The sequence below is a fragment of the Ascaphus truei genome, chromosome 3, assembly GCF_040206685.1.
Source record: "Ascaphus truei isolate aAscTru1 chromosome 3, aAscTru1.hap1, whole genome shotgun sequence".
NCBI lineage: Eukaryota > Metazoa > Chordata > Amphibia > Anura > Ascaphidae > Ascaphus > Ascaphus truei.
Window position 1 is genome coordinate 221,863,616 of NC_134485.1, and position 26,594 is coordinate 221,890,209.

At 39.4% G+C, this 26,594-nt stretch overlaps 2 protein-coding genes and 1 long non-coding RNA gene across 9 annotated transcripts in view; 2 read left to right on the forward strand and 1 right to left on the reverse strand.

Moving 5' to 3' along the window:
* Window positions 1-136, forward strand: part of SENP7 (SUMO specific peptidase 7) — a 71,494-nt gene extending 71,358 nt beyond the window's left edge. For all 5 annotated transcript variants that reach the window (XM_075590124.1, XM_075590122.1, XM_075590125.1 and 2 more), the window contains one exon: window positions 1-136. This exon is cut by the window's left edge and continues 215 nt beyond it. The gene's annotated coding sequence lies outside the window, so the exon portion shown is untranslated.
* Window positions 137-6,578: 6,442 nt separating this feature from the next.
* Window positions 6,579-26,594, forward strand: part of IMPG2 (interphotoreceptor matrix proteoglycan 2) — a 94,865-nt gene continuing 74,849 nt past the window's right edge. For 2 of the 3 annotated variants that reach the window (XM_075590130.1, XM_075590132.1), the window contains exons 1-3: window positions 6,580-6,774; window positions 6,904-6,996; window positions 13,802-14,050. In XM_075590130.1, the coding sequence (XP_075446245.1) occupies window positions 6,918-6,996; window positions 13,802-14,050 (328 nt within the window). In that variant the 5' untranslated portion in view covers window positions 6,580-6,774; window positions 6,904-6,917. Of the gene's footprint in view, window positions 6,775-6,903; window positions 6,997-13,801; window positions 14,051-26,594 lie in introns of all 3 variants that reach the window. The other variant, XM_075590131.1, reaches the window with a different exon arrangement.
* LOC142489435 (uncharacterized) lies at window positions 13,466-24,367 on the reverse strand. Its single transcript, XR_012799857.1, has 3 exons — window positions 24,178-24,367; window positions 20,843-20,932; window positions 13,466-16,530 (listed from the first exon to the last, which is right to left on the reverse strand). It is a non-coding gene; the product is annotated as an uncharacterized LOC142489435 (long non-coding RNA).

Here is a 26,594-nt window from a genome sequence, read left to right on the forward strand (position 1 = left end):
TGCTGTAAATTTATGTAAAAACAATACTTAGGGAATAAAAAATATTTATTATTTTAAATATTCTAAAATAGAAGACTTTAAAGTAAAGCCTCCATGTAAATATGTAATAGAAATTAATAAATCTTTGTTATCAAATTTTGTGTGTCCTGCCGCAAAATGTATGAAATGATTCCATGAACTGTGAGCTACGCATTGAGCGCCAATATTTACCTTCTAGGTGCACTTTCAAAGCATTCTGGCTGTGGAAATTCAACATGTAATATTTATTTGTAGCTCTGTCAATCCCTTCTCTGGATTTTCTGAAGTTACTTTGTAATACACATCAGTTCTAGATTTTCTACGGACACCTGGCTCAGAGGTAGTTGTGTGGTTTCTTAGATGTTTCTTATGTCCCATTTCAGTCAACTAAAAATACATTAGTGACCAGAGTACATTCCATTTTTTATCTTGCGCTCTGTGTTCTATAGAATTATAATTGAAGCAGCCTTTTGTCCGACCCCCAATGAAAGACCTTGTTTTGGAAGCCTTTTTACACTGTGCTTACACTTGAGTGCCCCATGAAATCCGGCAATCTGGGCAGGGTAGTCGTGCATTAAATGCTCTCTTTCTAGGGGGAGATTGCGTTCTTAATCGCAATTACTTTAGCAAGAAGAGTTGGAACTTCAGGCACTTTAATGTCACTAGTCCTTCCTTACTTTCCATCAGGATAAAAGCAGTATTAAGGCCTCTATCCTGTTTCCTTCCAAAAGTTGTGTCTTTTTGAAGTGATACTTCTTTACTGGCACCTACAGAGTTATGATAGGAAAAATCCTTTGTGTTGTAACAAAAATCCATGACAGAAGAGATGTCACGCTATTACGGTGCACGCACCACACCCGCGCATGCGCTTCCCTCACTTCCAGCACACGCGGAGGTTGGAGCCAGCGATGCGCTGTGGCGACCGGGCTCTGCGCACATGCGCAATGGCTGCCAGGCTCGTCGCACATGTGCAGTGGCGGCCGGGCTCGTTGCGCATGCGCAGCAGCCGCAGGCTCGGCATGCCGCTCATACGCATGGGCAACAGCAACCCAATTTGGGAGACAGAGGCATGAGAAGCACCAGAGTCAAGCACAGACGCACCAGAGACAGACACACACACAGTTAATATAACTATAGAAGTGCAAATAGCTAAAACAGAGGTGTGTGCCGAGCACGCACGTTCTAAGTCAAACTTCTTTGTGTTTTGTCACTTACTTGGTGATATTTTTAATTATAATTAAAAATATCACCAGCACAAATACGATATCTGTGACAAAACCGTGACCAAAGAAGTTTCACTTAAAATGCGCATGCTCCGCACACACAACATTTTTTTCAACTCATATCAAGACGTCATAAACCCATCCTTCTCTCCCAATCCAAGTAACATTAAAGAAAAAAGGCTGCATAATCAAGATATACTGAGATGTCTAAAAATCTATCTATGAAGGGTCCAAACTTTCAGAAAGTCTGACCGACTATTCATGCTCCAATAGGGGTCTATAAAAGGACATCAAGCCTCAAAAGCCATAATTTCCTGTTGGATTATGTCCTGTATCAAGATGGCATACAACATCATTAAAAAGCAGGCCCCGCTGGATGTTAAAGCTCAAAGCTCCCTCAACGAGGACAGTCTCAACTTCAATGGGCATTTAAAGCCTCCGGCATTTCCAATATGCAGTGCAGAACTGTTGTCATCGTTCTACACTTTTGTTTTAAATATTACAAATTGGGCATTCAGGTCTCAGCTGAAGTAAAGTCTTGTAGGAAAATCCGACAAGCTGTTATATCTTAAATACATGGTTGAAAGAGACAAATCTATTGTCTTTTATAACAAATAGAGGAATGACCTCAATGAAAGGTGCTACAAACACTGGACAAATTTAAGGTAAGAGACACTATTAGACCCATTAAAGCGGAGTGGCAGAGAAATGCGAGTAACCCGTAGCTGCTAGGGAAAGTGTAACATGCGCTGAAACACAATGATGGGGTACAACTTCTAACCTTAACAAAGCTGATGGTCGCAAAAAAAAAAGCAATATCAGGTAAGTCAGCTCTGGTGTATATAACTAACCCAAGAAATGCAGCAATCATCCACGGTTATGGCAGTCACATAATATAAGTACTCACAAGCCCCATTAGCGGGGTTCTGACATCCCGGCGTTCTTCCTGGTATGGGTAGAGTCGAAGTGAAAAAACTGGATCGTAAAGCAGCACTGCAACAAAGAGAACCGGAGGCCAATTGAAAAAATAGCAAAACTTTATTGAGGCATAAAGCCTAAGTAAAAAAGGAGAGAGAAACCTCTAACGCGTTTCTTCCCTATCGGAGCTTTATCAAAGAGTTCTTCAGGGGGTCAAAAGGGTGTCTCTTTATATTCCATCATTGAGCATGACCAAGGATTAAAAGCAATTCAACATGTTCTTCAGTCCTCCTCACTTTCCACTTTCTTATTAGATTCTATCCCTTTTCTATAAACTCACAATTACTTTTCTTTTGATTCACAATTTTACTTACAAAAAAAGAGGGGGGGGCAAGGCAATGTGGATGTCATGCGCTCCCTCATATGCCAACTTAGTTATGGGTTTATGGGAATCCACATTTATTTATGGTGAGCCCAATTTATTTCGTAATATTGTTTTCTATAAGCGTTATATTGATTATTTGATTATGATTTGGAAAGGGGATTCATTATCACCGGAGTCATTTATTAACACACTCAATATTAATATATCTAATCTCACTTTTACACATGAACAAAACATTAATCACATCAATTGATTAGATATCACTTTATATATTGATTTAAAAGGAGATATACAGACTGATAAAGAAAAATAATGCCAGGAATACCTTTCTTAAGGCAAAGAGTAATCATCCGAGGTCACTCATCCGAGGGATAGCAAAAGGACAATTTCTCCGCCTCAGACGACTTTGTTCAAAAGATGAATCCTTTGAACAACAATCTTCAGATTTAGCTGAAAGATTTTTGGCAAGGGGCTATAAGAGATATATAGAGGATGCTTATACTAATGCTAAATCTGCTCGTACTTCATTATTGCATTCCATTTTAGCCATTGGATCAAAAAGCTCAATGAAAACTTGGACATCTGCTATTTGGGATTCGTCCACACAGCTCTTTATTACCCAGCACAGTAGGCAGTCCTTTCAGATAAGATCTATTTTCTATAAGCACTGGGGAGTTCTCACTTTGGATAGAGATATCCAACATTCAGTCGAACAAGGACCAAGATTTGCTTTTAAAAAAAAGCCAATTCTTTGGCCAATTATCTATCCCCCAGTTTATTCATTTCAGAGTCTGATAGTTTGCAAGTCATTAAGAAGCCAATGGGCTTCTTTAAATGTGGCGAATGTAGTATTTGTTGTTATGCTAAACAAATTAAATTAAAACAATTAACATTACACATAATAAGAGAACGCATAAGATTCCATGTTTCATCAATTGCAATTCTAATTTTGCTGTGTATTATTTGACCTGTGGCTGCGGCCAGGGATGTGTCGGACGGAACATTAGACCCCTTAAGGTCAGAATAATGGAACACATCCGCTCTATAAGGAGGCAGGATGTCATGCTCCCAGTCTTTAGACATTTTAACGGTCCATTTTCATTTTTCTGCCATTGATTATATACCAACCCCGATACGTGGAAGCGATAGAGTCAAACAGCTAAACAAGCGTCAGATGTTTTGGATTCATTCTCTCAATACATTGTCCCCTTTTGGGATCAATGTGGAATGGGATCTAAAGCATTTCTTGTGAATATTGGCTTGTGACTGGGAAGCATGACTACTATTTCTTTATATTGTATCCTTCCGACATCCCTTGCATTATTTTAATGCACAGTATGCCACATTTGTATATAAGATCTTGCTGTGATACATTATCACAAATGTTCCATTCATTGCAAGATATCTTTATATTGAGATGTTTTCTTCAAGATAAAGGCTATTCATCAAATTATTATGGCTTTCATTTTTTTGGGGGGGGGGGATTACAATGTCTTTCCCATTGAGTTTCTATTGAATCACACATGACTTATTAGTCTACTGTATATTTAACTACTGATTTTTATTTGCATTTGTGAATTATTTAATTGATTATTTAACAATGTTATGTTATGGTTATTTTTGAACTCATGCGTTTTTCTTTAGATATCCAATTTTATAATTTTATTAATTTTCAGTGTCATTTTTAACTTAATGATTATGTTTTTTTAATATTTGATTATGTGTCTTCTTTTGGGTACATCCCTGACACTGTTAGATTGTCAGCTCTTCAGTATTTTCATTTACATGGAGAGCACTGGTTCCCGTGTTTTTTTTTTTTAACCTGGGAACACAGGTTGTATTTAATCAGGTAAGGGAGTACCTATAAAGAGACACCCTTTTGACCCCTGTCCTACTGTACTGAAGGGAAGAGCTATACCCCATTGGGTACCCACTGCCAGTAGATTTTCTGTTTTTGTGAACTATTTCTTGCTTGCATCATCCAAACTTACTTGACGCTACAGTATATTGGTTTTAAGGTTTCTCTTAAAGTCCAAATGCATATAAACTGATGCTATTTTATGCCAGAATAATTCAAGTATTAGTGTCTCCAAAAAAACGAATTTGTTACAAACATGAAATTAATGCTTATGATCTTGTTCAGAATAAACCACCATCTTCAAAATACCCAGTCCTTACATTTCAGAGTCAATCATTATATGTTTCAAGACGAGAGCCAGCAAATGATGCATTTAATGCTAAATTATCCATTTTTGATTTAAACGAAAATTAGAACAAATAAGTAGAGGGAAATGTTTGATTTGTGATTAGTTCAAGTAAGTTTGTAAAGATCATTTCTAAGGCAGCATGATATGGAAGTAGGACAAGTTGTTAACTTATTAATTAGGCTACGCATTAACTGCAGAGAGAAGTATCTACATATTCCTACTAAAATGTGTAGCCCTCTTTCCCCCTAGGGTAAGGAGTGTACGGGTGTTGGCTTTACCTGTTGGCTCGCAGAGATCCAAAACCTCCGCCACGGGAAGCCCGGGATGATACCACAATACAACTTGGTACAGCGCCTCCACCTGAGAGGGATCCCAACGTAGTGGGAGTAGCCCCTCACAGGAACCACAACACTAATATACACACACAGTACAGTATGTGGTAAGAATAACCTTTTTATTGAAGAACATGTAATAAACAGTGATATACGGATAATAACTACTTGTTACAGCTACCCCTTCGCCTCGCAGGGCCTTTTCCCGCCACTGTGTCCACCGTACCTGAGGGGCCCTCGGGCACCCAACCACCATGGTGTCCACAAGGATAACAACCCCACCCTTGTATGTGGTCAGCGCTGCCACTATGGTGTATGTATTCTGTTGCTGCACTTTAGATATAGGTACCTGCCGGGCGCGCTGATTAGGCAACAAGGAGGATCTGCTGATCCAGCGATGTACTCCGCGACGAATCTGGCTCCGTGTGGGGTGGTATCCCGCTGGAGTGTCCCACACAAATTGTCAGAACCGCACAGCTTGCAGCGGTGTCCCTGATTTATCAAATAGCTAATGGGGCAGGGTCTCTACCTAAGGGCCTGTCCCTGTAGCAGCCACAATCTTATTGTATGAGTCGGGGCCTAGCTGGGGCCTAGGGGGGATCTGGCCTAGTGCAGAGGGTCACAGACCCCTGCACATACCTCCTACCCTGTCCTTGTCCCAGCACCGACTGACTAACGTGGTCTGATTGTGCAATATCCTTGTTCCCCTTCAGGAGAATCCTAGAGCCCTATTGGCTGCCCTGGGTCAGGTGGTGCCTTCCTAAGGCTCATGGGACTTGTAGTCCCTGCCAAGAGCCTCCTCTGATTGGTAGCTGCTTCACGCACTACATGCGCGAGATGTGTAAGGGCCGCCGCGACTCTTGGCACTTACTGCGCATGCACAAACCTTGCGCAAGATGGTGGCACTCTGCAAAGGGAGCCGCCGGCGAGCCCGCCGCCACCCGCACCTCCCAGAACATCCCCCGTGGTATTGAAAGTAAGAGGGGGGGGGGGAAACGGAGGACCGGAGAGCCATGGGGGACCTGGCTACTAATGTAAAGAATGATTTTCTTGTTTAGTAACCTAACATAAGCTGAATGAATGTATGATTCTCCTTTATGGTCAGGCAGCTAATAATAGAAATACAAATCTTAGCATGAATGAGATTAGCTTTTATAAAGCCGAGTTTGCATTCTGTAACAGTATTCGTACAAAAGCCCCAGCTACTCAGCACCAGCAAACTGAGTCGTAGTAGAAGATGATGTAGTAAGATGTAGAAAATGTAGAAAATCATTAAATTGTTAATCAATTTTCTTTACAACTGAGAATATATATATAAATTGCATAATTAGTCAAATTATTTAGCTGAGGTCTTTACAATCATTGTACATTGTGATTTAATTGGGATGAGGGATATGGAATTGCATTGTTGAAGCAGTTCAATGAGGAGGCACAAATCTAGTGGACAAGGCGTATTCAAGACCCAATAAACATTGTGTTTAGTTAGGTGTAAAATGTTTTGGCATTTGAATGGGCTGTCTCCTCTGAACATGACGAGCTCTGCTAAAGCGCTTAACAGCACAGATTAAACCTAAAAAAAAAAAAAGTCTCCTGACTCCCATCTGTTAACTGGTGGAGCTGTCACTTAGCACCCTGCTTCGTGTCTAAACTAAGTAGCAAGTTTGTCTAGTAAAGAAATTCAGGATTTTCCGGTAAGTACATTTAATGAAAAAAAGATATATATATATATATATAAAATCATGATTAAATCCACTGTATTGAGTTTACATTTATCGAGATCTCTTGGTGGAAAAAAAAATATCTGTTTTTTTTCTTCTCAGCCAAAATAAGAAGCATGGTTAATGTTTCTTGGAAAGTCTTCCTCGGATTTTTGTACATTACAGTGATTGAAGGAGAGCTGCAAACCCCTGCAGGTAAAGAACAGTCCTGCTTGTTATGTTGTATATGGACATCTGTACATTCATTACTTCTTTTTTTTGTCTTCATTTGTCTATAGTAGTAATATAAGTTAATGTTTGCATGTTTTTTTGTTTTTTTGTTTTTTTTTAGCCTCAAAGTTGTGATGCCCTCTTCAATGTGTGGTGCATGACATTTCCTAGTTGTACATACAGTATATTATTTATCAAATTGTAGGCAAGGCACCAAAGTGCATGTACATACATAGATATTTTGAGACATATCCTTTCCCCTAAAAAATATAGATTTCAATAACACTGCATGCCAGCTTTGTGAGTGCCATCTATGTTTGGTATGCTGTGTGTGTATGTGTGTGTGTGTATATATATACATATATATATATACATGTAGAGGTATCAATACCGTGTTAGCCGAGTTTCAATAATCAAAAAGTAAATAGATGATACCGTTCTCTGGATAACGAAATGCTTTTATTTGTGCGCGCTTTCGAGATACACTGATCTCTTCTTCCGGCGGTGTTACTATATATATGTAAATGTGTGTGTGTGTGTAAAGAACGGTATCGTCTATTAATTTGTTATTAGATAAGTATATAAGTGTATATATATGTATGTGTGTGTGTGTGTGTGTATATATTTATATATGTGTAGAGGTATCTGTACCCTGTTAGCCAAGCTTAATAATCAAAAACGAATAGACAATACCGTTCTGTGGCTAACGAAATGCTTTTATTTGTGCGAGCTTTCGTGATACACTGATCTCTTCTTCCGGCGATGTTACAATGGATAAAGCAAGAAAGGTTTTTACTTAAAAACAGTGCATCCTGGAATGTATCAGACTGAAGGACACCCCCCCCCCCCCTGTGCATGTGATTTATGACTTAAGGTGTTAAATGGTCCCTGAATGTTAGTGGTGTAAGAGTGTGAGTGTGTGTGTGTAAATATAGATTTATACAGCGCTTTTCAAAAGGAAAATGTGTGGGAGTGTTTACCAATGGTGTGGGTAGGTGTAGAAATGTAAGAGGGTGTTGCATTACTATTTATGTGTGTAGATACTATGTGGTCCCTATTGGTATATAGGGATAGAATTACATTTGTATGTGTAAGAGATAGGCTGTGTGTGTATTCATATAGCGCAGTATTTATAGACATGGCCTCAGGCACTCAAGGGAAGCGAGTTCTCTTGTGTCAGGGTAGTGACTCATGAAACTGCGGTCTCGGTTTAGTTCACCGCTAAGTGTCCCGAACAGTTGCATAAATTTGTATTCATGCAACCGTCTCTCTTATGGTGAGTTAAGATTACCTTTAAGTATGGCCAACTTCAGATCCTTACTCTTATGGCCAGAGTCAGAGAAATGTTTGCTGATAGGACTGTCTCTTGTTCCGCATGTGATGCTGTGGCGATGCAGATTAATTCTCTTGTTTAGCCCCTGTCCCGTCTCACCTATGTAGTAGCAGCCCCCTGGGCATTTCAGGCACAAAATGAGGTTCACGACATTGCTGGAGGAACAGGTGAACTTTCCTCTGTTTTTGTACTCCAGATTCCTGTGGGGTATTTGTATTGTGCTTGCTGTGTAGAGCATTGCGCAGGTTTTGCATCTTGGGTCCTGGCATGGTCTTGTCCCGCATTCAGTTGTACTGTTGAATACTTTACTCCTCACCATAATTATCTTGAGATTATGAGGTTGTCTGTTTGATAATAAGGGTGTTTCAGGGAAGATCTGTTGCAGTACATTATACTGCACCGACACACTTTATTCGAGCAAATACCCGGTATGTACCTGGCAGATACCTGGAATGCGCCGCTCCTCACCTCTGACAAGCCCCGTTGCATTTGCCTTCCCAGCCTGGGTTCATGCCTGGCTGACGGGCGGCTGATCTGTTAAATGATAATGATTAGGATTTAATAGGCTGCAATGCTTCGCGTGTCTACCAGATGGCATAAATTCATGAATTGTAATGCAGTATATATATATGTACTGTGCAGTATTGCAGCCAGCGGGAATAAAATGCTTCAATCCCTGCTGGAAAATACCTCAATGCACTCGGGCAGAAAACAGTCACAAACCTCAATACACCCGGGTATACCCGAATTCGTGGGACTAGCCAAGCTCGAATAAAGTGTGTCGCCAGTGTATATATATATATATATATATATATATATATATATATATATATATATATATATATATATATACACACACGTATGTGGGTCTATATATGTATATACAGTTAGGTCCGGAAATAATTGGACACTGACACAATATTCATAATTTTGGCTCTGTATGCCACCACAATGGATTTGAAATGAAACAACAGAGATGCAATAGAAGTGCAGACTTTCAGCTTTAATTTAAGGGGTTGAACAAAAATATCGTATGAAACGTTTAGGAATTGCTACCATTTTCATACACAGTCCCCTTATTTCAGGGGCTCAAATGTAATTGGACAAATTAACACAATCATAAATAAAATGTTCATTTTTAATACTTTCTCGAGAATCCTTTGCAGGCAATGACTGCTTGAAGTCTGGAACGCACGGACATCACCAAACGCTGGGTTTCCTCCTTTGTGATGCTTTGCCAGGCCTTTACTGTAGCTGTCTTCAGTTATTGTTTGTTCGTGGGTCTTTCTGCCTTAAGTTTTGTCTTCAGCAAGTGAAATGCATGCTCGATCGGGTTGAGATCAGGTGATTGACTCGGCCATTGCAGAATATTCCACTTCTTTGCCTTAAAAAACTCCTGGGTTACTTTTGCAGTATGTTTTGGGTCATTGTCCATCTGTAAAGTGAAGCACCGTCCTTTCAACTTTGCTGAATTTGGCTGAATCCGAGTAGACAATATATCCCTATACACTTCAGAATTCATCCGGCTGCTTCTGTCTTCTGTCACATCATCAATAAACACTAGTGACCTAGTGCCATTGTAAGCCACGCATGCCCATGCCATCCCACTGCCTCCACAGTGTTTTACAGATGATGTGGTATGCTTCGGATCATGAGCCGTTCCAAGCCTTCTCAATACTTTTTTCTTCCCATCATTCTGGTACAGGTTGATCTTAGTTTCATCTGTCCAAAGAATGCTGTTCCAGAATTGGGCTTTTTTTTTTTAGATATTGTTTGGCAAAGTCTAATCTGGCCTTTCTATTCTTGAGGCTTATGAATGGTTTGCACCTTGTGGTGAACCCTCTGTATTTGCTCTCGTGAAGTCTTCTCTTTATGGTAGACTTGGATAATGATATGCCTACCTCCTGGAGAGTGTTCACTTGGCTGGATGTTGTGAAGGGGTTTTTCTTTACCATGGAAAGGATCCTATGATCATCCACCACTGTTGTCTTCCATGGACGTCCAGGCCTTTTTGTGTTGCAGAGCCCACAGTGCGTTCTTTTTTTCTCAGAATGTACCAAACTGTTGATTTGGCCACTCCTAATGTTCCTGCTATCTCTCTGATGGATTTTGTTTTTTTTGCAGCCAAAAGATGCCCTGTTTCACTTGCATTGAGAGCTCATTTGACCACATGTTGTGGGTTCACAGCAACAGCTTCCAAATGTGAATGCCACACCTGAAATCAACTCCAGACCTTTTACCTGCTTAATTGATGATGAAATAACGAAGGAATAGCCACACTTGTCCATGAAACAGCTTTTGAGTCAATTGTCCAATTACCTTTGGTCCCTTGAAAAAGAGGGGGCTACATATTAAAGAGATGTAATTCCTAAACCCTTCCTCCAATTTGAATGTGAATACCCTCAAATTACAGCTGATAGAATGCACTTTAAGCCCATATTAATTATTTAACTGTAACTTGAATTTATTTTGGTACACAGCCGAAATAACAAAACTTGTATCAATGTCCAATTATTTCCGAACCTAACTGTATATGTATGTGTGTGTGTATATACATATATCTATATATATATATATATATAAAAATACTGCCGCACTCTCTGTAGGATATAAATAAGATTTTAATGCATCAAGCAAGCATAAGGGGTCAAGTACAGGAAAAAAGGAAGCGACGTCCTTTATCAAGCTGAGCTTCAGAAGGTCCGAAACGTCACTTCCTTTTTTTGTGCACTTGACCCCTTATGCTTGCTTGATGCATTAAAACCTTATTTATATGCTACAGAGAGTGCGGCAGTATTTTTTGATATTTGTTTTATCTATTTCCACGGGCTGGATGGTGATCCCATCTGCTCTGCAAGCACCCTGTCTGCGAAGATAAGTATCTTATTTTTTTATATACCTGGTTGAGTGCCCTGAACTTCTTGTTTTTTGTATATATATATGTATATATGTGTGTTTATATATATATATATATATATATATATATATATATATATATATATATATATATATGTGTGTGTGTGTGTGTGTGTGTGTGTGTGTGTGTGTGTGTGTGTGTGTGTGTGTGTGTGTGTGTTTTTCTTCAACATGCTGTCACAATGCCCTTTTTATTATTTTTTTTTTATTATAAAAGACAGTTTTGTCAAACCCTACTATGAATAACAATAGATATGAAAAGTGAAGTTTACAGTACTTGTTCATGAAAAATCAGGGGTAATTATAGGAGGCTGTTAAATACTACAATTATAACGCAATCATGAAATAAGGCTGTTGTAGTCTATTCTCATAAAGTCATGTTATTTTCTACAGTATAATGTTAACATTCCAAAATTACAATCTTCACAGTAAAGGAACACAAATGTAACAGACTCTGCTAGAGTTTAGGTTATTTTTAAAATGTAATATATTCCATGAATCTCTAATTTCTGTAACTGAAAGACAATATAAATATCATATTTAAAGGATTTATTTGCACTTTCTTTGTTACGTGAGTTGTTGAAGTTTCATTACATTTTTGATATGAGTAAAGGCAATCGGTAGTCACTCATGTTACCTTTTGTCTAATCATTGTTCTAACCGTGTTATTTTGTCCCATTGTTGTAAATTTGAACAGGAATAGAAATGTTTGAAAAAGTACTAATATTTACAAACAAATGCCAGCAACATTGCAATGGAATCAACTAAAAATCTAAACCTAGTGTGGTTTTCTGCATGGGAGCAAACGTTGATGCCGTGCATGCAGAGATAACGTGTGATTTTGACTATTACATTGTCATGACAGTGTTCATACAATAAGAAATGCCCGATTGCAGACGTTGATTGGTAATACACAAACTAACACCAAATCCCTTAATGAACAAAAGAGAAAACTACAGGCCAATACTCCTCACATTTTTGTTTTTGCCTGTGCTTTTTGTTCGATTCCAGACTTGGTTAAACAAAATGGATTTGAAATTCAAAATGTAAATGTTTCCTTTAAATATATTCCAAGCTGTACAAAATAGGGGAAGTCCTATATACTGTACATGTAAAAGACATTCTTATTAATTTTTTGTTTTTGTTGTAATAAAGCTTGGTAAACTGAAACTTCAAACAAAACAATGCTGTTGGAAAATGTGAACTTTTGCCCTTTTGTCATACAAATTGTTATTGGTTGGGCAAAGCTTTGAATTGAGAACTCCTGACCCAGAGACTGGTGTTCAAACAATAGGCCATTTCTCCAGATATTGCTCAGTGAAATGAAGGAACATCACGGTAATTAAAGTACCAACCCAAAATGTGAGACCTTGCGACTGCTCCTTGAATACTTGTCAAGTTACTTTTATTGCCCTAAGAATGGGAAACCAAATTATAGATTAAACATGATCCATAGCATTCATACTGTTTGCCTGTATTATACCACACTGGCAGCACTATAAAGCAAATCATTATGAAATATCAAGAATACCTCCTAACAATCCCACCCAATACCCTTAAAGCTGACAAAGCAGAAACCAATGTGAGGTATAAAGTGGCTATCCTTTCTTCTTTAGGAATAGGGTGATATCATGGATAGTTAGTGAAGGCAAGATGACGGGCAGCAAAAAATGTGCTTCAGGCAACAGCTAGTATATAGTAGAAGAGGGGAAAAAAAGGTATTAAGCTTTACATGCAGGGGCTCAAATTTTTTTTTTTTTGTTGGAATAAGGTCCCTTAAAACTTTTAGATTTTTAAGCAACTTGAGTGTGAAGATTTGTCTATTGTAATATAAGTTTGTTATTCTTCTAAAAATATCATCTATGTGTACCTGAGTAAAACATTTACAGTCCTACACAGAATTACAACAATTTTTTGAAATTCCTAAATGGTGGCCATTTTCAGTAGTCATTTTAAATAAAAATGTCTCCAAAACTAAAAACTGTTGGATGATTTCACAATTAAGTGTGTGATCCGGATGAAAAAGTATAGTAAAGGGAAAAAGTATAGTAAAGTGAAAAAGTATTGTAAAGTGAAAAAGTATAGTAAAGTGAAAAAGTATAGTAAAGTGAAAAAGTATAGTAAAGTGAAAAAGTATAGTAAAGGGAAAAAGTATAGTAAAGTGAAAAAGTATAGTAAAGGGAAAAAGTATAGTAAAGTGAAAAAGTATAGTAAAGGGAAAAAGTATAGTAAAGGGAAAAAGTATACGCAGTTTGTACAAAATATTTTTTTTATTAAAATAAAATGCTACATAAGACGGCATTTTAAAGAGACAAGAGAGGGACTTAATCCTTCATCAGGATTATCATTTGGCCTTAAACAAAAATTGGATGGCAACCCTGGTGATGGGGTGCTTTGACGTGTAGTGATGCACAACACTGCTATACACCAACATATTTATTCTATTTTCTTCCCACCTCTGAAACATGCTCCGGTGATGTGATATGTTATAGTTGTGCGACAGTTTTATAACACTGTGTCATTTGATTTATTTTGGCACAGAATCCAGAGCATCAGTGGAAAAGCTCCTTAAAAAGGAAGTTACAGATTTACAATATGGACTGGAAATGGGGAGCGCGTCATTACCTGAAGAATCAAATCCCCCTCCAGTCACCACAGCCCAGCAGCACTATAGGAGCTTCCTTAAGAGAAAAAAAAGGGCCATTTTGTTTCCTAGTGGAGTTAAAGTATGTCCAGAGGAAACTGTTGAACAGGCTCTTGTGAATCACATGAAGTATTTTAAACTCAGGGGTAAGTCAAAGTACACTGGGTAACAAAAATGAATTGTATGTATAGACAACCAGCTGCTGTGCTTTTCATGAACCCTTTCAGTGCTAGTGACCCTCAAGCCAATGCAAAATGTTGGACTATAAGGATATAATTCGTTTTCTAGGCTGGGCTCCAAAACTCAAATCCAGGCCTAGGTCAGGTCATGCATTAGAGAGGAAGAGACAGCAGTAATCAGCACAGCAGGGGTTCTCTGTGTCCGATTATTGCAGTCTGCTTAACAATGCAGCAGGCACAGGGTCCCTCGCCTTGTAATGAGCGACACTGTGCCTGCTACTCTCTGCCCACATACCTGACACCGTCTTCTAGCTGATGGTTTAAATAAAAAGTGTGCTCTGCCCTTTCTAGGTCCTGTGCATTTGTTTACATACAGTAACTGCTCAGGTTGCTGTACAATAGTTCCACATTGTGTTCATGGATTGCTCCCATATCTGCCATTATTAGTGCTCTCAAGATGTTCTCTTTTGTCTATCACAATTCTACCAGAGAGAAGCATAAATACTTATCTTCTCCACTATCCTTCACTCACTTCTCTTTCACCCTCCTACTCACCCCTCCCATTGCTCTCCTTTTATTCCCTTTCAACGTATCCCTGCCCATGACACTTTACTGCACCAGTCTCTGGGACCTTTCACTCCAATAATTCTATCCCCACAACCACTCCACATCTGTCCTCCTCCCCATTGTATTGTATGTCTTTATTTATTTAGCACCATTAATGTACATAGCGCTTCGCAGTAGTTATACGCAACAATCATATAAATAACAAATAATATAAATAACAGGTCATGGGAATAAGTGCTTCAGACATAAAAGTAACATTTAGGAAGAGGAGTCCCGGCCCCGAGGAACTTACAATCTAATTCTCATTGTCCCTCACTACTCTCTCTCTATGTTATTCATATGTTCCACTTTGATATGCTTCCCACTCCTTTTATTTCTGTTTCTGGGTTACCTTTATCTATCTAATTTCATAAAAAGATAAATGTTGAGGAATTAGAGAAATGGAGAGAGTTTGTATCCCCCTTAGTTTGGGGATCTCCATTATACAGTGCGTATTTCAATTCACGCCAGTGAAATTCAGTTCTGGCTCAATGGGAGCCATATGTTCATAGGAAACAAGTGATAGGAGATTGAGGGGGGAGTTGGAAGTGACTGGGTGACTCAGTAGGGTGTGTATTCTTAATCAGCGCAGCAGGGTTGCTCAGAAGAATATTATTGCTGGATGCTTGCAATGAAGCAAATCAGGGGAATGCTATCTTTCCCCCCACCAAACTGCAGCTCCATTATTCCAGGGTGCTTCATACTGTATGCAAACATGTTAAAAACAAAGTAAACCCTTATTTATTATACATGGGTAAATACAGCCCACTTGTTTTACTAGTTTCCGAGCACATGTCTGAAGTGAGCAAACCTTAAGCTTCTGCTACGTTGTTTTTTTTCTTTAAGACTACAGCATATCCTTAAACTAAGCTGGTTAAACAGCTGACTTGGCCATTAATGGAAGAAGAAGGATTTAAAAGTGATTAATAGCAGTGTTAAACAGCAGGACTTCAATTATGTAACATTGATAACCTTGTTGTTGGAAAATAGGGTACGGAGACCGATACCTTTTTGTAACTGACCATCACAGGTAGAAATAAACCTCTTGACAATCAAAAAAAAAATGTTCTGCAATGTCTAAGGTAGAAATTGCGCCAATGATTGGTTACAATGATACAGTGTGTGTCAGTGGTACTCTGCCTGATTCTGAGAAACCCAAACCTGGTAAACATTTTTCTCAAATCTACATGGACCACTTTAGATCGGCTCATACAGTATCTAAAAAGAAAGAAGACCTGTAAATTAGTACACATACAGTAGGGGTACTCTGGGTTTGTAATAATAAAAAAATAAAACATGCTGCCATCCACATCACACCTTTAACAACTGAGCTTTGCATTTGTGTAAAAATATTGCACTATTATGAAAAGGAAAAATCCTTGTTTGTTTTTCAGTTATATTCAGGGTGGTGGGGCTGGGAGGGGGAGGGGGTACAGAACTAAAAAAGGAAAAGGCAGAAGGGGGGACAATAAAACCAACATAATTAGATCAACAATACAATACAGTAATAATTATAATAATGATATTAACAGTAGAAATAATATTTAACAGTATTAATAACAAAATATGGGGGGGGGGGGGGCAGCAAGAAACACTAGTGGTAATAATCCTAGTAATTTTTTTGCATACATTTGTTTAGATTTGTATATCTTGTATTGTCGATATGTCTTCTGGAAAGGCCCTTATCCAAGAATTCCAGACCTTTTCAAATATTTTCGTAGAGTTGTTCATAAATGCTGTGAGTTTTTCCATTTCTAGAACATGTCTAACTTTTTCCTGAAAGATCTGGCAGGATGGTACATTTGTCTGCTTCCTTTGAAGTGCTATTGTACATCTTGCTGCTGTCAGAAGATGTGCAATTCATTTGTTCGTTGCATATGATACATTTTGGTACAGGTTTCCCCCCCCCCCCCCTAAAATAATTATTACAGGATCCATTGGTACAACACCAAGTGCTCTGGTGATCTATCTCTTATTTTTTCTCCAGAAAGGACCAGCCTTTGAGCATGTCCAGAAAAAATAATATAATGTACAGTACCTCCACAATTTATCCAGCACAGAGCACTTGTTCCTTTATAAATACAGCTGAACCCCATTATAATGCGGTGCTCGGGGTCCACATAATGAGACCATTATAACCGGGATTGCGAAATGGCCGCTGCGCGAGGACTTACCCAGCACCTGCAGCTCTCTCCTCTCTCCCTGCTTCGTCCATGTTTTTTTTTTTTAAATAACAATCAATGCTTTATTGCTAACAGATACACAGACACACGGACACACCTCCCCCTACACTAATAGGGATTCTCTACCACTGCACCATAGGATTGGTGTGATGTCATATACTCTATTATCAAACTTAACTTCTAGTACACATTACTGAAAGACAGTTCGGAAGACAGTGTATGAAGGGTCATGTGTTTGATTCCTGCATGGTATGGTAAAATTATTATTCTATTTTTATTATAATTTATAAATTATTTTTATTTATTTGATAAATTATTATATAAAATACATACCATGCAGGAATCGAACCCATGACCACTACACCATAGAGAGTCCCTATAAGTGTATGAAGGGTCATGGGTTCGATTCCTGCATGGTATGCTAAAATTATTAGTGTGTGTGTGTGTGTCCATTAGCAATAAAGCATTGATTGTTATTAAAAAAAACAAAAAAAACCTTGTAGATGTGTGCCGCACACTTGGACGCAGTCTGATGAAGCAAGGAGAGAGTTGCAGAGAGGAGAGAGCTACAGATGCTGGGTAAATCCCCACACGGCGACCATTAAGCTAAAAAAAACACAAAAAACCTTGGAGATATTTTTCATTCGGGAGCCACACTCAGACCGCGTTATAAGCGGATCCGTGTTGTAGCAGATCACGCTATAATGGGGTTGAGCTGTATGTGCTAATTTGCCCGGTGTTAAATACCAGCTCATCATAATCTTATATCTGTTTTCCGTAATTATAATACAAACAGACGAGCTCGCTGCAGCCTCCCATATCTCTGCCCAATCATCCCTAAAAATTTATTTTCCTATATATTTCTCCCACAGTCATATACGAATGCTTTTCTTTCTTATCTATAGAACTGAGAACAGCATATATATTTGAAATCATCCCTTTCTGATGTGTTTGTATTGTGCACATCTCTTCAAATACAGTTGGGTGTGTATTGCATTGTGGAAAAATATTTGAGATGATAAAATGCCTAATTTGTGTGTATCTGAAATATTCTGAAGATGGAATATTATACGTCCTGGGGGGAATTCTTCCTTCCTCCATAATGGACTCATGAGCGATGGTGTCCCCTTAACCCCTTTTTTCTCTCCCATGTATCCCAAACATTTAAAGTGAACTTAATAACTGGGTGGTTATACACTTCTTGAGGTCTATTTTTTGGGGGGATCCAGAATAATGAATCTATATTCTGCACAGGGATCTCATTTGCTTCTATCTCCAGCCATTCAATCGCTTGTGTGGGTCTATGCCATGGCGTTAAATGGCTTAGTTGTGCTGCAGCATAATATTTGTTTAGTGACAGCAAGGCTTCTTTTTACTCTTGGCTTTTTCTTTCCCCACATAAATGTCTAAATAGTGCTTGCATATCACTCATAACTTTGGTTGGGACATTAATTGGAAGGCTATGGAATAGATAAAGTAATTTAGGAAGGGAATTCATCTTTACCGATATTGTTCTACCAATCCACGAAATACAGTATTTATTCCACTCCTCCAGATCTCTCTTAATTGCCAAAAACAATTCTGGATAGTTAGCTTTTAGAGTTCCGAATAGTTAGGGGTCAAATATACCCCTAGATATTTGAAATTATCTTCTTTCCATCTGAAATTAAAATTTAGTTTCAGTAGTTTTAGCATCCCTGTCTCCGCTCCCAATGCTAGCGCTTCTGATTTTGTGTTATTTATTTTATAATTTGAGAAAAAATTGAATGTCGAAATCTCTTCAAATAGATTAGGCATAGATGTCAGTGGTCTAGTGATTGTTAGTAAAATATAATCTGCATAGAGAGTTATTTTATATTCGTTTGACTGTTTTACCAAACCTTTAATATCTTTATTAATCCGAATTTTGTTTGCTAACGGCTTCAGACATAACGCAAATAGCAAAGGGGATAGTGGGCAACCCTGTCTGGTCCCATTATTTATATTGATCACTCCAAAGTTGATTCCAGCCATTTTAATATATTTCCTTTGATACCAAATTTCTCTAAAGTTATAAACATATATGACCAGTCTACACAGTCGAACGCTTTTTCAGTGTCAAGTGAAAATAACAGTGTGGGTGTTTTTGTTACATTTGCTAAATGGGTGAGGTTTATCCCTCTTCTAATATTATCAGCTGGTTGTCTCCCCAAAATAAATCCCACTTGGTCTGGGTTAATTATTCTAGGGAGCAGTTTATTAAGTCTTGTTGCAATAATTTTACTGTAAATTTTAATATCATTATTGATTAAGGAAATGGGTCGATAATTACTACAATAGTTATGATCTCTGCCTGGTTTTGGGATCACAGCAATTTGTGCTCTTAGCATTGAGGGGGGATTGCCTTTCAAAAAAAAGATAAAAAGTCTCTCTAGAAATTGGGCTAACCGTGTTTTAAATGTTTTATAATAGCTGTTGGAGAGTCCATCAGGACCACGAGTTTTTGAATTTTTAAGTTCTTTGATAACTGCCAGTATTTAATCTTGCAAAATGTCTGCATTTAAGTACTGTAGTGCCGACGAGTATTCTAAAACAAATCTGGGGCAATCACCAACAAGACCCAGGTACATGCTGGGTACATGCTGGGTACATGCTGCAACATTTCAGTGACATTTCTGCAGACAGACTAATGGCCCATCGGATTAACAGCGTGGGTCCCTGGCAGTCCCATTCAAACTGAATGGGACTGCCAGGGACCCCTGCTGTGTTAATCTGATGGGCCATTAGTCTCTGAAGAAATGTCACTGAAATGTTGCAGCATGTACCCAGCATGTACCTGGATCTTGTTGGTGATAGCCCCAGATTTTCCAAGGCAAGTTTTAGAATACTCGTCGGCACACCTGTATGACTCTGTCCTCATTGTTCAGGGATGGTAACTGACAGGAATCTAGATATGTTTCTAATTGTTGTTTAAATACATCCAGATTTTGTTTGTGTTTATTTTGGATCAAATGTGATATCTCCATTTCTCATTTTCATTGATTTAATAGATGTAGAAATGTGTACTTTTCTTAATTTTTGTGCCAATAGTCTATCCACCTTACTACTTTTTTTGGTAAAACAGTTGTTTGGTCCATTTAAGGGCTTTTTCTGGTTTATTATCTTGCAAAATTCTCAAATCACCCCTAATTTTAAGCATTTTTTGATCATTTTAGTCTGTGGGTTCTTTTTTATATGTGGCGTCAACTTCTGCCACTTCTATTGAACATTTTGTAATTTTATAGTCCCTCTGCTTTTTCTTCAGTGAGGTGATAGCAATAAACCTTCCCCATGTACACGCTTTTTGTGCTTCCCATATTGTTGAAAGAGCCATATCGGGTATGTCATTAATAAAAAAAAAATTCTGTTAGGTTTGTGCTTATCTCATCAACCACAGTGAGATCTCTCAGAAGTGAATCCTTTAGCTTCTACATGGGTCTCACCATATTCAGGTTGATATCTTTAAATGTACAAGTTACCGGTGCGTGGTCGGACCAGGTAATTGCATTGATCTTTGTATCTTTTACTGCTGGGATTAGTGAAAATTCAATAAAAAATGATGGATTCTCGAGAATACTAAATGTGGTGCTGAATGAAATGTATAGTCTCTCTTTAGGGTGCTGTAATCTCCAAATGTCCCATAATGCTATGTCTTGTGTGCATCTCACCAAATCTGTATCTTTTGAGTCTTGTGTGCTCAGAGTTTTTTTTGGGGAGGTTTGATTGATCTAATTTTATATCATATACTGCATTGAAATCTCCTGCCATAATTATTTTTCCTTCAGCAAATTTCGATAATATAGGAAAAATCATCACATAAAATTTTTCCTGATCCTCATTTGGAGCGTAAATGTTAGCTAAGGTGATGGTTGTGTTTCCGAGTTTGCCCTTGAGGAACAAAAATCAACCTTCTTTTTCTGAGTCACTTTCCAACAGGGCAAATGGTACCGACCTTCTCACCAATATGACTACTCCTCCGGAACACCGAAGGGAAGACTCGGTCGAAAAATCTGGGCTGATCCTGTTTCCTAAAATAAGTCTCCTGTAGAAAAACAATATCCAACATTTGCTTATTAAAATCCAGTAAAGCTTGTGATCTTTTTCTGGGATTGTTCAGCCCGTTGACATTCAGGGTATATAATTTTGGCATGCAAAACCATTCTGTGTTTCCTAGACATTTTTGTTGCTTTGTATGTAAACTGGAATTCTATTCTGTTGTGTTTACAGCCTATCTCTTGCCTTAACCTAGGGGAGGGAGGGGAAGAACAGAGAACAAAGGACCACACATATATAACAATATATACTTAAAGTTACTAACCTAAACTAAACTACCCTGTGGGTTTTCCGGAGATTAAAGGATAGCAATCTAGCCCCCAGGGGTTTCAGAAGAATTAGGGGATACCGCTGAGGGCGGGGGTTCCCATTTCCCTAGTAAAAGAACAGAAGGGGGAACGGGATGGGACCCCAAATATAAAATCAAAAACAATCAAATGTTACTTTTAGGGGGCTTCTAGAGCTCCCAAGTTCTTTTCCTCTTCGGAACAGGTTATTGGAGTAAAGCTCGCCCCGCCCCATTTTCCAATTTGTCGTTTTTAGTATGGTTTTCTCCCTCCAGCAAAAAAGAGAGGTACATGAGAATGTTACCAGGTAGTGTTAGGACCTGCAAATTGGTCATGCCTTGATGTTGACTGCAGGCTTATAACGCTTTGGCCAAAGGGTTTAACTAAATGACCCTTACTCATGAGCAGATTAGCACTGAAGTATTGTACTATATGTTGTGTCACTTAATATGTTGCGCTGGGCCTTTCTCTTTCTGTTTGTATATTTTGCCACGCTCACTAGCACTCTTTTTTGACACTAATATATATGCTGTATATATGACGTGAGGGTGGGTTTTGGGGTTCTGGAGCTTGCTGGGTTATTGCAACTGTTGTTATTTGGGGGTGTGGCCCCTCCTTCCCAGGGTTTAAAGCTCGCCCCGCCCCACTTTCCAATTAGCAGTTTTTATCATGATCCTGTGTATCACAGACCCAGTATGGTTTTTCTCCCTTCAGCAAAAACGAGAGGTACATGAGAATTTGACCAAGTAGTGTTAGGACCTGCAAATTGGTCATGCCTTGATGTTGGCTGCAGGTTTATAACGCTTTGACCAAAGGGTTTTAACTAAATGACTCTTACGCATGAGCAGATTAGCACTGAAGTATTGTACTATATGTTGTGTCACTTTGTATGTTGCGCTGGGCCTTTTTGTTTTTTACGGTTTTGGAGTGAGCCTCAGCTGGCAGCCGGCTCCAATGTCGCTCCACACGAAGGCCAATGAGCCTCCCTCAACTACCGTGCGGGAGTGGTGTTAAGATCATCTATTGGAACAATTGTATAGTCTATTTCCACAGTCTTTGTATAAATTCTTCCGTTCTACCGAACCTTTAGTCATGGTACGGTGTTCATTCACCAGATGATTTTTTAAAACTGTTGCTTGATCTTTGTATTAGCTTCCTCTCTGTGACTTCATGTGCGTCCAGATGGGTGCACATACAGGTCTGTCAGATGAACTAGTTGGCGGAGGCGATGGTGATTTAGTTCTTTCTATTAGTCCCAATATAATCAGTGCTCTTTCTCCCTCCTCTGGCGTCTTCACCACTAATGTTGATCCATTATGTCAAATTACGATCTTGAATGGGAAGCCCCACTTAAACCTAATTTGGTGGTCTCTCAGTTTCTTTGTGACTGCTTGCAGTTCCTTTCTTTGAGCAGAGTGGAGGGGGCAAGGTCACTAAATATCTGTATCTTTGACCTTTGAATTCTATCCATGATTTTGACTTGGAGGCTTGCATGGTAGCTTCTTTCACCGTATAGTAATGAGCCTGAAGTATGACATCTCTCATCTTATTAGGGTCAGATTCCAAGACATACTTGAAAACGAGAGGTAACTCTCAATGTATTACTTCCTGGTAAAACATTTTATTAATAAATAAATAATTGTTTCGGTCCCAAAGCCCTGTGCACCCTGTCTATTAGTAATTTATCTTCTGTAATATCCGGAAGCATGCTCTGGAAAAATCTTGTCACAAATTCTTCTAGCGCCTCTGGCAGTACAGTCTCTGGATTGTTTAGTCTGGTGCGATTTTCTGAATCTTCCAGCACTTCTGTCAAGGTGTTTACTTATGCTTTCAAAACGATACCAGTTCATGGTTGGTGACATTTTGGGCTGAGATCAGTTCGTCTGCTACTCCTTCCAGTCAGTTCTTTTTCCCAGTTCATGCAAATCACATCTTAGTTGAGACACTACCATGGTAATTTCTATTTGCATTTTCTGCACCATGTTTTTTGTAGGCTATCTAGATCATTGGTGCGAAAAGATCTCCTTTGGTAGTGGGTCTGGCACTGTCATCAATTCCTCCTCCTACTTCTGCTTGAGCTTGTGTCTCTGCATGTGGTCTCGTGCTGCCGCCATCTTGGAATCCTGTGTGCCACCGCTGGGTACTTCGTAGGAAGAATTGCGATGCTTCTAGAGATGCCTGTTTATTCTCCGGTTGCGGCTTCATCTCCCCGGGTGGTCCAGAGCTGCTGTCGGCAGTTTGGTGCCGGTCCAAGATGTGCGCTGTGGATTTTTGCTTCTATTTGTGCCTGACGGAGCTCCGGACTCAAGCGGCCATCTTGTCAGTTCGACTGCGCATGCCCACTGTGTCATTTTTGTTTTGTTTTTTACTTTACTCTGTTGTCTTTTTATGTTTGGTTTTTATTTGAATTGTATTTTTAGGGCATGATGGGTGAGACAATATAATTAAATGGGGAAGTGAGGCAAGTGAGTATATTAACAGTCATGATGAATTAAACGACTAGTGCAGGGGTGCTCAACTTCAGTTCTCAAGCCACCCCAACAGGTCAGGATTTCATGTTTTAAACAACTTCTAAGTCTAATCAGCTTCATTGGAAAGTTCAATCGCACTTTAAGTTTTCCCTTCTGTTTCCCCTTTTCTCTGGGTGCATGCTCAATTCATACAGCTACTTATGTTTATGTTTGACTAGTGATGGCATCATCATTACTTTACAATTAACAAAGCCAAAAACAACAATGTACCTATACATTTGAGGGTCGGCTAACAGTCTTATCACTAAAAGACATGAACATTTTCTTGGTAAAGGCTTGTGGGCTTTTTACAATCTCTTTTTATAGGAGCAGTCCCACCTTTAACTCAATCCTTTTTTACAAATATTATATCGGGAAGCAAGGGGTCTCCTCAGCTGAACAGTGTTTATTTCAGATCCGGGAACCAGGATACTTACCGGAGAAGGTGATAAGATGTTCTCCGGCGCATTGTCTTAAGTATATTCTTTTTAGTCCAAACTACAATAAGAGAAGATAGAAATGGATCAATACAGGTTAATTAACCCTTAAAGTTCATACATTTGAATTCATGCACTTACAATTTGCATAGCTTGTGTTGTCATTCTTTTCCTATCTGGAGTGTCGGAGGTTAATCTAGACAGGCTAGGTCTCCAATACATATAGAGTTGCAATGGAAATAGAAGAAAGTAATGATCATGGCACAATACATTTATTACAAAAGACTAGATTAAGATCAATATTGCACTTACAGCTAGTATCATCAAAAACATGGATTCCCAGCGTGTGGTTGTAACGTTTTGCTTCGATGGCAATGTTGCTCACATATTGTAGAGTCCACAGTCCCCTTCCGCTGTGTGTCCGCTGCGCCCGTCACCTCCGATTTCCTAGAGGGGGGAAACTGCACCTCTCATACTACCCTGTACCTTGCGCACGGTCAGGGGTGCTGAGAGGAAATGTGACAGCAGCAGTCTCATTCACACTCGTATTTGCATACAAGTAATTGTAGGGCCAGCAGCTTCAGCAAAGGGGAACCGTCACCACACGTCACACGTTGTAGGGAGCTATGGTGGCTCAGTAAGTCAAAAAAGCTAACATGTTTCGTCAATGCTTCATCATATCTCTGATGAATGTCAGTTAGGGAATTTTTACAGAACAATTGAGATAGACATGTGGCCAGACGTACTGTTCTCGGACCGCACTGCGGCACCGCGCGATCACGGCCCCGAAAACAGTAAGTGGCCGGGAGGATTAACTCCATCAGCTGTCTCCCCAAGTGGTTCTGAAGCAGTCTCTATATCTGTCTCTATATCTGTCCTGCTCCTTGATGACATAGATGCCAGAATATAAGCTTCTACAGTACGTCATGAGGGGGGAATACTAGAGTCATATATATTTTAGTGAACAAATCTAGTTTTAATAGATACCAGCTAGGTATTTGCAAAATGTTGACTAAGTACGTATTCCTGTACAATAAAGACACATTCCTCAATTTATTGCATTTGTAGAACGGCAACCAATGTCCTCTTCATCTTTATTAGAGGTAGTTGTACACCGGGTCGCCAACAGATTTAGAAAGGGAGCCCAGGACTAGAGTTTTGACTACCCCCCCCCCCCCACCCCATTGGTGGCTTTGCGAGCCCCCCTATTTCACATTTGTATTTCTCTCTCCATTTCTTCCTTCCTCCCTCTCTCCCGAGTTCTCTTATACCCCGTTACTCCTCTCACTCTCCCCCCTCTCACTCAATCCTGTTCTCTCAATCTCCCCTCACCCCCACACTCATTGCCCCCTCTCCCCAGGCCATACACACAATTCCCTCCAATACCCATACAATCACCCCCCACAATAATTCCCCCCTCACAATACACACACAATGCCCCCCCAATACAACAATACAAAACATCACTACCCTCCCAATACAGACACCACTACACCCTGCCCCTCTGTGATGTAACTTCGCCTTAAGGGCCCCCCAGATGACGCTATGGCGTCATGACGTCGCTGTGTCATGGCGCATTGCCATGGCAACGCGTTGCCATGTCACATCATGATGCCGCGACGTTATGGAGGAGAGCTGCTATGTTGCAGACAGGGCCGCCAACATAAATCATGGGGCCCAGGACAAACGAAAGGAGCAGGGCCACCCCTTCTCCCCAAACTCATAGTGAACCTACCAGGAAAAAATATTTTTTAGTGCGCAACTTTTACTTAACTGTTTTCTTTTTATTGTAATACGGAAAAAAACATTACAATGCAATCTGTTTATTTTTATATTTTCAACAAAATATAGGTGACTGCCTGACTGGGTGGGTGACTGACTGGGTGGGTGACTGTCTGACTGGGTGGGTGACTGACTGGGTGGGTGACTGGGTGGGTGACTGACTGGGTGACATTGGTTGGGTGACTGACTGGGTGACATTGGTTGGGTGACTGGGTGGGTGGGTGACTGACTGGGTGTGTGACTGGGTGGGTGACTGACTGACTGGGTGACTGATTGGTTGGGTGACTGGGTGGGTGACTGACTGACTGTCACGATGGACACCAATTTTATCAACACATTTATATTTCTGGGTACTTGATTGAACAGAACAAGTTGCAAAATAAATTGTGATTTATTTCCTTAATAGACAAACACACGACATCTGCAGCATACACTTAAATCAACACTTACTGGGATAAGGGAACAAAATAAATTGTCCTTGGAACGAAATAAATTGTCCTTTGCTGGCAAGCGCCAGAAATGCAACCTTGGTTTAAAAGTTCTGTGGTTACGTTGTTATGAACCCCTACTCTCCTGGACCAGTTGCCGCTGTGCTGGAACAAAGTCTTGCATCTTTACATCATGGATCAAAATTC